This window comes from Temnothorax nylanderi, unplaced genomic scaffold (assembly GCF_030848795.1).
Source record: "Temnothorax nylanderi isolate EJ_2023f unplaced genomic scaffold, tnyl_v1.0 TNYL_tig0985_pilon, whole genome shotgun sequence".
NCBI classification, from domain to species: Eukaryota; Metazoa; Arthropoda; class Insecta; order Hymenoptera; family Formicidae; genus Temnothorax; species Temnothorax nylanderi.
Genome location: NW_027250047.1, coordinates 3,972 through 22,985, shown reverse-complemented (window position 1 = coordinate 22,985; position 19,014 = coordinate 3,972). Strand labels below are relative to the sequence as shown.

The 19,014-nt window shown below is 33.8% G+C and overlaps 1 protein-coding gene across 1 annotated transcript; it reads right to left on the bottom strand.

The window, feature by feature from the left end:
- Positions 1-158: 158 nt before the first annotated feature.
- On the bottom strand, positions 159-10,920 carry Pink1 (PTEN-induced putative kinase 1). Its single transcript, XM_071725374.1, has 7 exons — positions 10,595-10,920; positions 9,847-10,130; positions 9,206-9,735; positions 8,995-9,117; positions 8,468-8,885; positions 8,265-8,363; positions 159-1,064 (listed from the first exon to the last, which is right to left on the bottom strand). The coding sequence occupies exons 1-7, from the start codon at positions 10,725-10,727 to the stop codon at positions 813-815; spliced, it is 1,839 nt and encodes a 612-aa protein (XP_071581475.1). The 5' UTR covers positions 10,728-10,920; the 3' UTR covers positions 159-812.
- Positions 10,921-19,014: the final 8,094 nt, after the last annotated feature.

Sequence of the window (19,014 nt, the reverse complement as noted above, 5' to 3'; positions counted from 1 at the left end):
ACATAAACTATCTGTTTCCAAAGTTTCAGCCAATTTCACCGAAATCCAATTTCCATAAGAAATGTGCAGGGTCCTTTGGTAAAATAAATAGATGACTGCACATGTTTTTAACAACACTTGGGGAGAGAAAGAATAGAGGAAAATAAATGATAGATAAATTAAAAATATATTATTTTATATATTTAATTTTCAGCTCCACTAGTATGACGATGTATTTTAACAACCGACATAAGTTTTGAACTTACCAACAATACAGCCTAGTTTCATGCTTCAAAATATATATTTGTGCATTATCAAAAACATGACATACTTCGATTATAATTTATAATATTAATTTCTTTATATTTTCCAATGCGTATCAGTAAACATGCTCATCAAATAAATAAACGTACATAAATTAAATACGTAAAAATAATTACATTTTTAAGTATAAAGCACTGAAATCACAAAAGGGTTTTATGCATGTGCTAGTTTGCAATTGCTGATCTAAAAATAAATTTTATTTCCATTATATTTCTAGTTTTAGAATTGCCTCTTTGCCCTTTTGTGTTTCTTGAAATATCAAAATCAAATATTGGAAATTAAATATGAAAATAACAATATAAACTTTAAAAGAACAAAATAGAAAAAAGAAGCTTGGGTAATGTATTCCTGAATTTGTTAAGTTAGATATTCTGAATTGTTCTCTATATGCTGAAGTTAAATAAGTTTCTATGTAAAATTGTGATCGAATTTTTCGTGCTTTATGTATGCGTGCGCTTCCTTCCCTCTCCCTCTCCAGTATATGTATGTACAATATACACTATCTTCAGTTATACATTTCGTATCCATTTTAATGCATTTTTCACATAGGTGAGTGTTACCCTGCTGAGAAAGCTTGTAATTAATTGATATTCTGACATTGTCCGTCTTCCACAAGAATGCATCGAAAATGTTTGTTTATATATGTTATGTCTATTGATATCATATTTTGTATAAATGGGCGATCCATAAGATGGAGGCAAATTTCCTTTCCGTCCTTCACAAAGAACTTTTGTGGTTAAGCACAAAAGCCATTGCATAATCTGTATATGAGTTAGACAAAAATTTTGTATTAAATAATCTTATTAACAAATTACTCTACATAATCTACTTATACTTGTAATATATTTATTATATATACAGGGTGCAGTATTTAAATTGAGACACTTGAATATCTTGAAAAAATTACATTTAAAAGGAAAATGTTTCAGATGAAAATTGTATCATCTGAAGGGAGACAAATAATGATAAAGTTCATTGTCGAAAAAGTCGATTTTTCAAGGTCACATAAAGATTATTACTATTTTTAAAAATAGAATTGAATTGTATGATTTTTTGTACACATAATATGATTCTTATATTATATTATTATATTACACATAAAATATTTCATAAACTATTCATTTTTTGGTAACTGTACCTTAACACTTTTATGTACAGAATAATAAGATGAATCAATTGGTGTAAAGAAAACACACTTGTTGCTTTTCAAAAAAGATATGTATAAGTTGCATATTGTAAATTACATAATTTTTTTGAAAAGCAGCAGTAACTACGTTTACACGGCCCGATTTACACCAAAGTTATAACATCGATGTTATTACATCGATGTAGTAACTTCGTCGTAAAAGAACGTTTACACGGTATTTAACGTCAGTAGTTATAACATCGATGTTATAACTTCGGCGTAAATCGGGCCGTGTAAACCTAGTCAATGTCTTTTCTTTACATCAATTGATTTATCTTTATTATTCCGTTCATAAAAGTGTTAAGGTACAGTTATTAAAAAATTAATAGTTTACAAAATATTTTATGTCAAAATATGCCAGAATAAAGTATAAAATATCTTAATATTTTGTAAACTATTCATTTTTTGATAATTCTACCTTATTACTTTTATATGCGGAATAACTAGAAGAATCATATTATGTAAAAACAAATTATAAGTACAATTTTTTTAAAAGATGGCGATGACTTTTATGTGATCTTGAAAAATCAACTTCTTTGAAAATTGATTTTGTTATTATTTATCTCTCTTCAAACAATACAACTGTTGTCTGAAACATTTTTCTTTTAAATGCTTTCTTTTCAAGATATTAAAGTGTCTCTATTTAAATGCCGCACCCTGTACATATATGTATATTATAATATAATAATAATAATAATATATATATATATGTATATATATATGTATATATATACATATATATGTATATATATACATATATATATACATTAGGATGGTCGTTAAAAAATAGATTTTTGTTGCCGCCCCCTAAAATGGTAGTAATTGATGAAAAAATAAGATCTGTGCAACCCCAAGGTTGTCAAGTCACGGGAAAGAGTGCCTCTCGAAGAAAGAAGTCTTAGAATTCGCGTTTCTCATTATTTTTTATAGAATTATATTTTATAAATAATGGTACTGATCACTTTTTCTTTAATTAGTCTGCTATATTTATAACAATTTTTTTATATTGAATAAAAATATACTCCGGATAATTAACAAAAAAATTCAATGTAATCGTTTTTTCTGTAGCATTACACAGGGAAAATTTTTAAATTGCTTATACAGATATAATTATACCTTGCTTTGCATTGATGTGTTCACCGAATAGGAAAATTTATTAAAATAACAAATTGATGTAAATCAGGGTCTAATTTATAGAGTAAAAATTAAATAAAAATACGAGAATTCTAAAACTTCTTTCTTCGAGAGGCACTCTTTCCCATGACTTAGGGTTGCACAGATCTTATTTTTTCATCAATTATTACCATTTTAGTGGGCGGCAACAAAAGTCTATTTTTTAACGACCACCCTAATATACATATACTATATACAGGGTGTCCCATTTTAACTTGGACAGCAAAATATCTCAAAAACTAAACTCCACATACAAAAATGTTTCAGACAAAAGTTGTATGGTTTCAAGGGGGACATAAGATGGTACCATTGGTTTGACCTTGGATGGTCGTTTAAAGCTCACATAAACGACACCTTTAATTTCTTAAATGGAAACCCCTATTTTTCAATGCATATTCTTGTAGCTAATCTCGAGAGCTTTTCAAAACACTATAATAAAGTATTTTTTCGTTAAGAACTTTTGGAATTATGAGGCTTGAAAGTTCTAGTATTTTGACATAAATTACAAAATATCTTGTAAAACATTAAGTTTTCGGTAATGTTACCTTAATACTTTTATGCACAGAATAATGAGACGAATCAATTGGTATGAAAAAAAGACATAGTTGCTTTTAAGAAAAAGTATGCAGATGCGTGTTGCAAATTACATATTTTTTTTTAAAGGAACTGTGCCTTTTTTCATACCAATTGATTCGTCTCATTATTCTGTGCATAAAAGTATTAAGGTAACATTACCGAAAACTTAATGTTTTACAAGATATTTTGTATTTTATGTCAAAATACTAGAACTTTCAAGCCTCATAATTCCAAAAGTTCTTAATGAAAAAATACTTTATTATAGTGTTTTGAAAAGCTCTCGAGATTAGCTACAAGAATATGCATTGAAAAATAGGGATTTCCATTTAAGAAATTAAAGGTGTCGTTTACGTGAGCTTTAAACGACCATCCAAGGTCCAACCAATGGTACCATCTTATGTCCCCCTTGAAACCATACAACTTTTGTCTGAAACATTTTTGTATGTGGAGCTTAGTTTTTGAGATATTTTGCTGTCCAAGTTAAAATGGGACACCCTGTATATATATATATCTTATATATATATATATATACATATATATATATCTTATGAACTTGTTATACAGGGTGTTTCCTAAGTAAGTACACAAACTTGAAGGGGATATTTCTTAGCTAATTTTAGGAAGAAAAGGTCCTATAAACATGTGTTCTAAACTGTTTTGTTTTTAAAATACTAGGTGTCAAAGTTGTGAAAAAAAATGAAAATTTTGAAAATCTGGAAAACTTTTAAAGGTATTTTATTCAAGTTTGGTATTCATATATGTATTAAGATCCTTTTTCCCATATCGATATTGACCAGTATTGATGTACATAATTGTAGTTACAGTTTTTAATTTTAATTTTTTACCTTATCTCGAAAACGGCGTATTGTTTCAAAAAAATACTATACAGGCAGTTTTTGTAGAATTTTAGTTGGAAAATTTAAAAAAAAATTGTTAAACTTAAAAAAAAATGGCGTACCATTTTTTTTATTGAAAGACCTAATATGATTACCTATACGTACGTCCATGGTGTCTAAAAATGTTTTATCGGTACTAATTGGTACTGACTGGTAAAAATAGTTCTTAATACCACATATACACACACCAAATTTGAATAAAAAAAAATCTTTAAACGGTTTCCAGATTTTCAAAATTTTCATTTTTTTACAACTTTACACCCTGTATTTTGAAAACAAAAAATTTAAAACATATGTTTATAGGACCTTTTCTTCTTAAAATAAGCCAAGGAATATCCTTTTCAAGTTTGTGTACTTACTTAGGAAACTCTCTGTATGTATATGTATATGTATATGGATGTAGTTATGCAATAAAGAATCAAGCACCATTTTCATGATTTTTAGTTCTTATATTGTAAAGTGTACTTCACGTGGACAGAAGATTTTCTAAAAACGCATATAACTTGGATTTGTATTTGAAGAGGATTATCATTGTATATGAGATAGCGTTAGCACAGAATTTTATTTCTAATGTTTCGTGGAATTTGCCCCAGCGGAAAAGTAAGGTTTTGAAGTTGGTTCCACATTGCAGAACTGCGTCTATATATACAGGGTATCTCTAAAATCTGACCCAGAACCCAGCCCCCTGGATCTCGAAAACGGCTTTAGATATGGAAAAATGTTTCAGATAAAAGTTGTAGGATGTTAAGGGGATTTTATAGCAAAGGCCGAATTCCGACGATGTTGATAACGTCAACATTTCTAATCCCATTTTTTATATTACCAGCCTATATCTATTCTTATTTAACAAGATATCTATACGATATATCTGTTTTTGTCCGATTGCTGCGCTATCTCTCGCTACACACAATACTGCTTATTCTATCAACCTGCATGTGCCTTTGCATATATAAAAGTTTGACATAAAATTTTTTTTCTAGGCTTTTAATCTTAGTTCTAATTGCATGATATTGTTCTTACATGTTTTCCTACAGGGCATGTATCTTATTTTGTATATATAAACTGCAGTATTTTTGTATTAAGCAAATATTGTCGTCAGTGACAGCTCTATGTGCCCAAATTTTTAATTTTTTTTTGTTTTTGATGTAAAATTGACTGTAGCCCTCTACATTTTTGTGCGTACTTTAATTCTGTAAAAGAGTTTTGCAATTCCGTAAAGCCAATTCAAAGTTGTATGAAGTTGTTAAAAAAAATGTCGGTAATTACTGCCACTATAGGATCCCCTATAGGGGGTGATGAAATAATGGACTTGACCTTGAGTGACCTTTTCAAAACCAGGTCAATGTGATCGATGTTTTCTTAAATGAAACCCCCCATTTTTTATTGCATATTCTTGTAGCGCTTGTCGAGACGTTTTTAAAACACTATAATAAAGTTCTCTTTTATTAAGAATTTTTCTCTCCTGAGATGTTTTAAATTTTGTCAGATACTTTTATACATATAAAACTATTAAGGTAAAGTCATCAAAAAGTTAATACTTTATGAGATATTTCATATTTTAGGTATATTAAAAGTATTATAACAAAATTAAAAATATCTCAGGAAATCCTTAATGAAAGAGTTTTATTATAGTGTTTTGAGAAAACGTCTCGACAAGGGCTACAAGAATATGCAATAAAAAATGGGGAGTTTTATTTATAAGAAAACATCGATCACATTGACCTGGCCTTGAAAAGGTCAAGTCCATATTTTCATCATCTGTCCCCCTTAATATCCTACAACTTTTATCTGAAACATTTTTCCATATCTAAAGCCGTTTCCGAGATCCAGAGGGCTGAATTAAGCCTTGTGTCCACGATGCTAGAACTGCGTCCGAGTTTCGGTTTAAGCCAATCAACTTGCAGCTCTTACAGAAAAGCAGCAGTTTCATTGGCTTAAACCGAAACTCGGACGCAGTTCTAGCATCGTGGATACAAGGCTTTAGACTTTAGAGATACTTTGTATATGTACATATGTACACACACACACACACACACACACACACACACACACACACGCACGCACACGCTCACGCTCACGCGCACGCTCACGCGCACGCGCACGCGCACACACACACACACACCCACACACACACACACACGCACACACGCACACACGCACACACGCACTCACGCACACACGCACACACACACACACACACACGCACACACACACGTATATATAGGGTGTTTAAAAGTGTCCCATATTTTAAGAACAGGTAGTACTCTAATGAGTAAAAATACAAATTCCTACAATTGTCATCGATACCTGATAATGACTAACGGTCAAACCTTACTACACTGCAGAATTAACAACTAATATAAGAAGAGGGCAATGTTTATCATTTAAAGACCTTGGTGTATTCAACATCCATCGATGACGTACAAACATAGTAAAAATGTGTATTTTTTTATTTAAAATGTGACAATGAATGAAAACCACATAGAAAACCTCCTATAGTATACAATAAAGATTCATCCATATCTCAACAGGTATTTGATTTAGGACCCATGTTTACTGGATATTTTCTTCTTATTTTGATGAGTACTACCTATTTTCAAAATATGGGACACTTTTTTAAACACCCTGTATATATTTGTATACTCCGTCCAACGAGAGATCATGGTTGGATCGGACGAAAACTCGTCCGTTTCACGCAGGTCTCCGCCTACAGAACATCTATTTATGTATACGATACACTACGCTCTAGGGACTTTACCCCCACTTTGCTCGCCTATGCGCATATCCAATCATGAGCTCTCGTTGGACGGAGTTATACATACATACATATGTGCGCGCACGCACGGGTGTGTGTGTGTGTGTGTGTGTGTGTGTGTGTGTGTGCGCGCGCGCGCGCGCATATGTGTGATATATATGTTACGGGCAAAGTCTGCATGGTGTGCAGTGTCGGCATTGCCCGGGCAATGTCAGCATTGCACAACGCGACTGGGCAAAGTAGTTTATTAGCGGACATTGCCCGGTTTGATGTGGGCAAAGTTAACACTGCCCATCCAGCGATGGCAATGTCAGCAACGATTATCACATTGCGGACTTTGCTCGATTCCAAGTGGGCAATATCGACAATGCTAAATCTCCGTGGGCTAAGCTGCGCTAAATGTCCGTCTATTTAGCGCAGCTTAGTCCATGGAGATTTAGCATTGTCGACATTGCCCGCGGAGTTTTGGGACAGATATTTATGTAATAAAATTATTAGGTGCAAATTTAACAGTATTTATTAGAATATCGGGTAATTGTATAGATGGGGGATCACCTTGGATGACCTTGATATTTTAGTATGTTGTCAAGGTCACCCTCCTGAGTGACCTTTAGAAGGTTTCAGCCCGCGATCGCTATTCGTTAAAAAGTTATTAACAAAAAAAGTTTGGAAAATATAGCAGCTATTTTGAGTATTGAAAGGCATAAATGACTAATATATATGTCGAAATAGTTCACACATACACTTTTTTTTGTTTAGTTTTGTTTAGTTTAGTGGCGCGCTTTAAATAGTTAAATACTGTTAAAGCGCGTCATCTAACCTATGTAGATTAGTGACGCGCTTTAAACAGTTAAATACTACCTACATAGGTTAGATGACGCGCTTTAACAGTATTTAACTGTTTAAAGCGCGTCACTAATCTACATAGGTTAGATGACGCGCTTTAAAAGTATTTAACTGTTTAAAGCGCGTCACTAATCTACATAGGTTAGATGACGCGCTTTAACAGTATTTAACTGTTTAAAGCGCGTCACTAATCCACATAGGTTAGATGACGCGCTTTAACAGTATTTAACTGTTTAAAGCGCGTCACTAAACTAAACAAAACTAAACAAAAACTCAACAAAAAAAGTAGCCTACGGAGATTTAGCATTGTCGACATTGCCCACTTGGAACCGAGCAAAGTCCGCAATGTGATAATCGTTGCTGACATTGCCATCGCTGGATGGGCAGTGTTAACTTTGCCCACATCAAACCGGGCAATGTCCGCTAATAAACTACTTTGCCCAGTCGCGTTGTGCAATGCTGACATTGCCCGGGCAATGCCAACACTGCACACCATGCGGACTTTGCCCGTAACATATACATGTTTTACCTCATTGCTCGATGGTATCTGTCCCTCATTTTTTAGCCATGAGCTAGGTGCCCATAGATACAGTTGCATTATAGTTGCTGCCAGTTCGCTATCGAGTCGCTATGCACATAGATAGAAAAAAAAATTTCAATATTGTTTCCTATACTTTTCTAAACAATATTATAATTTGATCTTTGTGACCAGTATGTTGTTTTTTTACAAACCTTATATAAATTTCTTGACAATAAATTTTTTATAACAGCGTTGATAATAGGTGGGAGGTTATCTGGCAATGCAGGAAGCTCGTTTTCAGTGTAATCATAACTGTTTAAAGCAGCTTTCTCACCCTTTTCATCATGAAATGGATTTTGCATTCCAAATATTTCATATGCTATGGTTCCTACCGTCCAAAGATCAGCTTTGATATAGTTTATATTAGTAAAAGGACCTGGTGCTGCTGTTATCACTTCTGGAGCCATCAATGCAATATTGCCGCCTTTATCAATATCATGAGTGTTATAAGGCAGATATAGCCCATGATTTTTATTAGCTAAACAACAGCCAAAATCTGTTACGACTAGAGATGGAGAATCATCAGTCTCTTCTGATAGGTCGAGTAAAATATTGTCACTTTTTAGATCTCTAATTTGTAAACATAAACAAAAAAGAAAAGAATCCAAGATAAATCTCCTTAATTGATAGAACGAATGTCTATGTAATTAATATAGGATAATGAGATAATCAGTCTTACCGATGCGCTATGCCATTTGTATTCATATGAACTACTGCTTCTAGGAGCTGAGCGAGTAATAATATTGATACTCGCATATCAACATTTCGACTCGTTACATATTGTTTCAAAGTAATATCATATCTAAAATAATGCGATATGTATTAGATATTGCGAAAATTTAATAATATAAGTTTTATCTTGTTCCTAAATCTTGTTATCTAAAAATAACCTTTTCATCACCAAAAACAAACTCATATTTCTGCCTGATCCATGAGGATTAATTCTACTTGGTAAAGCATCAGGATACATTCCCAAAGAACCAGGTAGTTTCGGTATTTCATTAGTAAAAACATAATACATTGCCACAATGTTTGGATGAGGTGGTAACGTGATTTTATTTTCTGCCCATTTTTGCTTCCAAATAGCCAAGTTATCATTTTTATGTTTTCTAGCAGGTATTGTCTCTTTATACATGGCTTTTAGAATAGCAGTAGCATTGGATTCTGCATCATAATTGAACATCATTTTTAAAGCTAATGGGAACACACTTGTGTCTTTTGTTTCAACATCAATATCTATTGAATTATCTTTGTCCTGCATATTTACAAATCGTGCTGCGTATACAGCAGCGGAACAACCTTTAGCAATTATAGGTCCTACTACAAAATTTCGTAAAGTTATAGCATTCTCATCAGCAAAAATAGTTTGGTAATTTTCATCATTTCGCAGCATATTCCATCGTAACTTCAAGACTGCTTCCTGGTCAACATATTATATTTTAGATTAGATTTACAAAAATGGTAGCATATTTATAAAAAAACAGGTTTTATTTAAGTATCTAGATTAAGCTAAACGAATAAATGCATTTACCCGGATTTCCCAACATACTCCTTCCAATTCATCATCCTTTGTTAATATTCCTGTACCTGAAGCTAATGATATGCCAACAAGAGCAAAGAATGGCGCAGAATCGCCAAAGACAAGTCTACTTGCTGTGCGTCTTCGTAAATCTGCTGCTAGGCTATTAGTTACCCTTTTCAAAATATTGTCGACAAAGATGCGTCGAGCATGTGTACCCAAATAACCGAGATGTCTCCTTGTACTCCATATATTGCCAGTATTTTGGCAAAGGAGGTCACTATTCTGGAGCTTGCCTGTCATGTACACAAATATAAAACCATTGAATACCAATTAATGTTTTGACCTGAACACCTGTTGCTAACAGTATACAAATATTTACAAATCAAGGATAAAACAACGACTGTGCAATATGATAGAAAATAGCATATTGACAAATCCTTGATTACATGCACTAATTACATGGAATCAATTATGTTATCAATGATTTTGCATCCTAATTACATTTTTACTTTTATAAATAATTAATTTATAATTGAATAGAATTGTCTCACAATGTAAAATGTAAATGTTTCTATATTATAAAAATGTACGTTACAATGCTATTATAGAATTTAGTTTTCCAATTACAGATAGCATGTCCGTTATCCGAGCACAAGGTGTGAGATTAAAGCATTATAGCATTGCTCACGATTCGTGTTGCAATATACCATCGAACTTCATGGCGAGATTCACTGTAACAAAGTCTGGCATAATTTACCTGTCTGTGCAACGTGTATCTTGTCAAGGTTATGTGTGTACCCTCGTAAATGGAAGCGCTCGTTATTTTGTAATGAACGCAATATGACGCGACCATTTTGCACAAGACGATGGACTGCCTTCCTTATTGACATTTCTGCGCTTTCTTGGGCTGGGACAGCCCAGCGGGCGAGCCCGTAAGTCAGATATGCCTTGAAGGCAGGTGGTAAAGCTGTCACGAAAGTCTCAATGTTTGTACCGTTTATTCTCTACTTGCCCAACGAAACAAACTCAATACGGCGCACTTAAGATAAAAGCATAGACATATATATCACAGATTAATAGACAGATAGCCAAAGGTCCGGGTTGAGACGAGACCAGCATTTCTCACTGGTTTCAGCGCCATACCGTGTAGCGGCCAATGCAGTAACTACGTTCTTAAGACAAAGCGCCGGGTCATTTTCGGACGAAGTCGCTCGATAAGTCGCGTCGTTAAGGCTATTTTCTGTAACTCTTATAACTATATACAATTTCATTATCATCGTTATATTATCGTTGTGCAGATATAATATATGATAAAAAAGCTGCGCAATGACAATATAATGATAATGAATTGTTGTTAATAGTTATAGAATCAGAGCACTGATCTCTAAGCCGAGAACTCCGCGTGACGTGTTAGAGAAGTTATATTGCAATCAAAATTAAGTATGTTAATTGTTAGGACTTTCAGCCCTTAGAAATTTGTTATGTCAATTGTAGTTAAAAAGATATTGATGATTAACATAGAGTCTATTGCATCAAAGTTGCGACTTATATAGACCATTATACATAGAGTTATACACAGAGTTTTTCAGGTTGCTAAATATTAATCTGATGTTAAATTGAGTTGATAAATTCAAAATGTCGGAGCCATATAGCGGCCGGATATCAAAAGTAAAAATTCTTTCATTTTTATTTTTAATATCCGCTATTTTTAATTAACTTTATTGCTATCCGATTAATATTGCGGTTATTTAAAAAAAACCCTTAACTTCGAATACATAATTAAAAAATAATTCATAAATTTTGAATGGTATTATGTATATAGTTGCAACTTTTAGACGCAATAGATTCTGTATTAATCTCGGTGTTAATAATCATGCATCAATTATATATTTTTAATCATAAATGACATAAGAAATTTCTTTTAAGAACAAATAAAGGATAAATATTTTAATTCGCGATGCTTCTTTAATAAACTTATTCTATTAATTATATTTATTATTTATACTGTGTAGGAAAGTTTCATGTTTGTATATCAATTAAAATTTCAAATAAACTTTTATGTAATTTCCCTGGTAATTTCATAAAATTAATATTTTCATCAAATTAAACTGCCAAATACGGTCAGGCTGAATTTTGTTCACCTATATAGTAACAATTTTTCATGTGAATTTTAAAAGTATATTCTTTCGCTTCGTCAACTACACGCGCCGTACTTTCAATCTTGAAACGCAGTCTGAAACTGAAACGTACAATTACATAATTAAATTGATAATCAATATTTAACAATACCGATACTGTACCCATCTCTACACACACCGCAAAGAATGTTACAAAAATATTTTTAATTTATAGTTTATAAAATTATTGATTATAATTTTTATTTTTCTTTAAATTTTAATTAATATCTAATATTTTTAATTTCAGTTTATAAAATTAATTTTTATTTTATTATTAATTTCTTAAATTTTAATTTATTAATTTAATCAAGAAATATATTTTTCACATATCGACTGATATCTTTCGGGAGGTCGTATCTTACACAATTCGAGGTCGATTTGACACAATTTCCGGTTTTTCTGCTTCCCCGAAGCTAATATCGTGTGTGTGAAGCTAGCGTCTCATTTTGCGGAAACACAAATTATTGAGAGTTCTGACTTCCTTTTCAATAGTTCTAGAGTTCCTGATAGTTTAAACAAATAGTTCTGGCCATTAAAGCCAAAAAACGCGTCAGTACAAACTGAGACGCTAGGTTCACGCAGCGTCTCACTTTGTCCTACACAAGTTCCACCACTGTATCTCATCAGATTTTGCGAGATCTATAGTTCTATAACAGTTCTATAAAGAGTTCTGCCATATAAAAGCAAAAAAATTAATTATAAGGTACTAAAAAGAAATTACAATGTAACGAGTATACCGAGTTGAGACGCCAGTTGAAATCTCGGAGTTCCGGTTTGTGTAAAATATTTTTCGAGTAGTTCTGAGCATATTGAAGCATTTTCTAAACAGTTCCGAGCGTTAGAATTTTTGTGTTATATTTTAAAAAATTAATATTAACCGAAAAGTACTCATGACGGAAAACGATGAGACGCTGTGCGAAATCTCGGAGTTCCGGTTCATCTCAAAGAATTATAGATTGAACAGGGATAGAATTTTTCGGGGAGTGCTATAAAGTGTATAATTTTTCGTTACCGATCTTTTTGGAAGCCGGTACCGAAATTTTTTCAATTTTTCGGGAATTAATCGAGAGAGAGAGAGAGAGAGAGAGAGAGAGAGAGAGAGAGAGAGAGAGAGGGGAGAGAGGGGGGAGAGGGAGAGAGAGGGGGAGAGAGGGGGAGAAAGGGGGAGAGAGGGGGGAGAGGGGGAGAGAAGGGGAGAGAGGGGGAGAGAGAGAGAGACTATTTGCGTGTCTTATTACATATGTCCTCCGGGGCGAAGCCCGGGTAACCAGCTAGTATAAAATATTTTTCGAGTAGTTCTGAGGATATAGAAGCATTTTCTAAAGAGTTCCCGGCACTATCAATGTTGTATAATTTTAAATAAATTAATAACGCTCGAAAGTCAGGAATTTATCGAAAATAGGTGAGACGCTGGCCGTATTTCGACAGTTCTGCGAGTTCTATTACAATTTTCGTGTAGTTATGAACGTGTTCTAACGTTTTCTAAAGACTTCTGGCGATAAGCGTTATTTAATCATTTTTTAAATAATTTTTATCGCCCGAGAAACACGCATTTACGGGTATATGGGTGAGACGCTGTAGGAAATGTCGGAGTTCTGGCTTATATAAAATATTTTTTGTATAGTTCTAAGTATATTGAAGCATATTCTAAAGAGTTCCGGGCATTGGAAATGTTGTATAATTTTTAAATAAATTAATAACGAAAATCAGGAATTTATCGAGCGTCTCACCCATATACCCGTAAATGCGTCTTTCTCAGGCGATAAAAATTATTTAAAAAATGATTAAATAACGCTTATCGCCAGAACTCTTTAGAAAACGTTAGAACACGTTCAGAACTACACGAAAATTGTAATAGAACTCGCAGAACTGTCGAAATACGGCCAGCGTCTCTGCACCCATTTTCGATATATTCCTGACTTTCGAGCGTTATTAATTTATTTAAAATTATACAACATTGCTAGTGCCGGGAACTCTTTAGAAAATGCTTCTATATGCTCAGAACTACTCGAAAAATATTTTATATGAACCGGAACTCCGAGATTTCGCACAGCGTCTCATCGTTTTCCGTCATGAGTACTTTTCGGTTAATATTAATTTTTTAAAATATAACACAAAGATTCTAACGCTCGGAACTGTTTAGAAAATGCTTCAATATGCTCAGAACTACTCGAAAAATATTTTACATAAACCGGAACTCCGAGATTTCAACTGGCGTCTCAACTCGGTACACTCGTTACATTGTAATTTTTTTTAGTACCTTATAATTAATTTTTTTGCTTTTATATGGCAGAACTCTTTATAGAACTGTTATAGAACTATAGATCTCGCAAAATCTGATGAGATACAGGTGTGGAACTTGTGTAGGACAAAGTGAGACGGTGCGTGAACCTATGTCTCAGTTTGTACTGACGCGTTTTTTGGCTTTAATGGCCAGAACTATTTGTTTAAACTATCAGGAACTCTAGAACTATTGAAAAGGAAGTCAGAACTCTCAATAATTTGTGAGTTTTCGCAAAATGAGACGCTAGCTTCACACACACGTCTACATCCTATCTTGAAATAGATTACCAAAAATGAATTATAGTTGTCGAAATTTTCTCGCATTTTCTCGTATTTGTAGATACGACAAATTTGCACTTCAAAATTATAATCAAATGAACAAGATACGACATATTTATTTTTAAATGACAATAATAAATGTTATTTAAAAATAAATATGTCGTATCTTGTTCCTTTGATTACAATTTTGAAGTGCGTCGTATCTATAAAAATTGCGTTTTTGCGTTTGTTTCCCACGAATAATATCAAATTAAACAATATATATATAAAGCTGTATTTTAATTCCAAATCACTATACTTTTGAACAGTAAAGCAAACTATCTTGTTTGTTGCTTATCAACAAAACAAAAATTTACGAATCCTGTAAAGTGACAGTTTTTGAGATACAATCTCCTGAAAGATATCAGTCGATATACGATAGAAACAATAAAAAATATGAACAGGAAAATATTTTGTCATCGTTGAAATGGAATTCGAACTTGTGAAGATCTATAAACGACAAAACATTTATGTTATTGAGTTATTGATTTTATTTTTACTGCCCAATCTATTGTATATGCAAAGTTAAGTGAAAAAGCAAAACAAATGTAATGCGTTAAACATTATTTTAATGTACGTTGCTTTTTAGTATTATATTAAGTGTTATTTGCAATTGGGAACAAAGTTCTTTGAAAGTTTTAAACATCATCGCAGGTGATGACCATTACATGATTTATCGGGAAGATAAGTATAGGAAGATTTTTCAATTTTAAAATATTTATTGTTATTTTATAATAAAACATTACATTTACATTCTCTCACTTTATGAGATTTTACATTATTTTATATCACATTTTACTTTATTGATAATTGGATTTGCCCCAAAGAACCCTGTCTATTTTAGAACCCTCGCGTCTAACAACGAGACTTTGCTAAAATAAAAAATTATTGTTAGAGGATCAGAATATTCTACAGACATAATCCTCTAAGTCGACATTGATGGTTAGAGATACACTCTCTGAAACATTAAAAAAAATATACTTTATAGCATTCTTTCATTCGATTTCTCGGCATCCAGGACATTTCTCCGTGGTGATAGTGGTAGGTAATGGCTACAATCAATTATTTTGAATATCCCTGACTCACATCCAGAAACTTGCAATTAGCTGGATCAGTAGTAACAAATTTATTTGTATAAAGTACTTCAATTGATATATTAAAATAGTTTATTATCCGTCATCACAAGGAGATGCCTAGGACGTCGAAAAATCGAATGAAACAAAGCCATTTTGTACATTTTTCTAATCTTTCAAAGAGTGTATCTCTGAACGGTATTAACTTACAATAAAGGATTATGTTTATACAGAAATATTTCGATCCTCTAACAATAATCTTTCATTTTAAGTCTCGTTACTAGACGCGAGGGGCCTAAAACCTTTATAAAAATGGGCAAAGTTCTTTGTAAGTGAGTTTAATGCCAAATTGGCAACAATTTGCTATTAATTTACTTACTGGATTATAAACACGCTGCTGTATTACAGACGGGTTGCAATCATATCTACCCATTAGATTATAGATATTTTGTACTCTAAACGGTAAGATACCCATGTGCACATATAGGTAGCAATTTACTCCATTTGCACGAATTCTTGTATGAACACAGTGCACAAGATGACACTAATGCAGATAGATGAGCGAGCGTATATTTTATTTGCACATTATAAACAGCGCTAAGCGCAGAATGCATTTTGACAGTAGTCACTGCGGCGAGCGCAGAATGCATTTTAACATTACTTATTACGACGGTCGACTTTATGCTTAAAATGTAAAAATTAATTTAAGTGGAAAACTTTGAGTCATAATAAGTTGGGCCATAATAGACGATTTTACATATGTTTTATATTTTTCAGTTTTTGACATTTTGTCTTAATTTCTTTTGATCTTCTAGATGCTGTATTTATTCCTTCTCTTCCTCCAGTGTTATTTTTTTTGCAATTGCATATATTTTAACTCTTAACATAAAGTCTAACATTTGGATTCTATGTGGATAACACTCGTTGTTCTGGTCAAACCAATGTTCATCTGCATGCTGGACGTGTTTTATACAAATTTCAAGAAACTTTTTCTTCACTTTATAACACGTATAATCATCGATAATTTCGAGAATTTTCTTCCTTTGAAAACTATAAATTTCCTTCAAAAATTAGTTATTAAGACTGTATATTTGACATTAAATTAATTATAATATAAGAACGCCATCAAGTCCGAGCTAGGATCTAAGTAGCAAATAATTTCCGTGTGAATTTCTAATACTATTTCCAACTAAACTGCGCGCCAACGAATTGTCGGTCTTGAAACACAGTTTTTCGTTAGAACAGTAAATTCACTTAAATAATCGCAAATCGATTTAATTTTTGATGCTGATACAAATTGTATCTAACATCCCCCCTTTCCCCGAATATTACTGTAAAGAATTTATTGCGAAAAAATATTATCTCAGTCAGGGTTTTTTCGCAATAAATTCTTTACAGTAATATTCGGGGGAAGGTTTTTTGGGCTTTCAACTTGATGTGGCTTCTTAATAACTCCATGTAATTTGTATACTATAATTATTAATATTAAGAAAGTAAAAAAAACGACCGCTATGATTTAAATCAATAGAGAGGATAAATTCCATAATAAAAATGCTATAATTATTAATTAATGTTAATCTTATGATGTTAAACTTCCTTTTAATTTATTTCATCTCTCGACGGATTTTTTATGTAACGGGATTATTATGATGTACTAGCTGGTTACCCGGGCTTCGCCCCGGAGGACATATGTAATAAGACACGCAATAGTCTCTCTCTCTCTCTCTCTCTCCTCTCTCTCTCTCTCTCTCTCTCTCTCTCTCTCTCTCTCTCTCTCGCTCATACTCTCTCTCTCTCTCTCTCCTCTTCTCTCGCTCTCTCCTCCTCCTCTCCTCTCTCTGTCCTCTCTCTCTCTCTCTCTCTCTCTCCCGCTTCATCTCGCCTCATCTCTCTCTCCTCTCTCTCTTTCTCTCTCTCTTCTCTCTCTCATCCTACCTCTCTCTCCTCTCACCTCTGTCCCCTTCCTCTCATCTCTCGCTCTCTCTCCTCTCTCTCTCGTCTCTCCTCTCTCCCTCACTAACCTCCCGCCTCCCTCTCCCTTCCCTCTCTCCATCTCTCCCCCTCCCTCCCTCTTTCTCCTCCAATCTCTCCCTCTCATCTCTCTCCCTCTATCTCCCCTCTTTTCTCCTTCCCCTCCCTCGCATCTTCCTCTCCTTCTTCCCCTCTCTTCATCCTCTCTCCTATCTCCCTTCTTCTTTCCTCTCTCTCCCCTCTCTTTCCCTTTCCCTCTCCCCCCTCTCTATCCCTTCCCCTCTCCTCTCCCCCTCCCCCCCTCTCCCCCCTCTCCTCTCCCCCCCCCTCTCTCCCCCCTCGCTCCCCCCTCTTTCTCCCTCCTCTCTTTCTACTCTCCCTCTCCCTCTCCCTCTCCTCCCTCTCCCTCTCCCTTCCCTCTCCCTCTCCCTCTCCCTCTCTCCCTCTCTCCCTCTCCCTCTCCCCTCCCCTCTCCCTCCTCGCTCCTCTCCTCTCCCCCCCCCTCTCTCTCTCTCTCTCTCTCTCTCTCTCTCTCCCTCTCCCCCTCTCTCCCTCTTCTCTCCTCTCCCTTTCTCTCTCCCTCTCTCTCTCCCTCTACCCCACTTCATGTATAATTCTTTGAATTCAATCAATTATTTCCCAAAAAATTGGAAAAATTATAAAAACCGGTTTCCAAAAAGATCAGTAACAAAAAACTATACACATCATGGCGCTCCCCGGAAAATTCTAACCCCTACTTCATATACAATTCCTTTAAGATTCGGTCAATTAATTCCCGGAAAAAATTGAAAAAATTTCGGTACCGGCTTCCAAAAAGATCGGTAACGAAAAATTATACACTTTATAGCACTCCCGGAAAATTCTACCCCTGTTTAATCTATAATTCTTTGAGATTCGGTCAATTATTTCCCGAAAAATTAGAAAAATTAGAAAAACCGGTTTCCAGAAAATTGATAACAAAAAACTATACACATAGTGGCACTCTCCGGAAAAATTCTACCCCTATTTCATATACTTTTGGTAAAAATTCGATTCAGGGGTTTGAGATTCGGTCAATTATTTCTCGAAAAATTAGAAAAATTAAAAAAAAACCGGTTTTCCAGAAAATCGGTAACGAAAAACTATACACATAGTGTGCACTCCCCGGAAATTCTACCCCTATTTCATATACTTCGGTGAAAATTCGATTCAGGGGTTTGGGCTGGGGCGGTGATGAGTGAGTGAATGAGTCAGGACCATCTTCCTTTATATATATAGACTAGCTGGTTACCCGGGCTTCGCCCCGGAGAACATATGTAATAAGGGCTTCACCCCGGAGGACATATGTAATAAGACACACAAAAACTCTCTCTCTC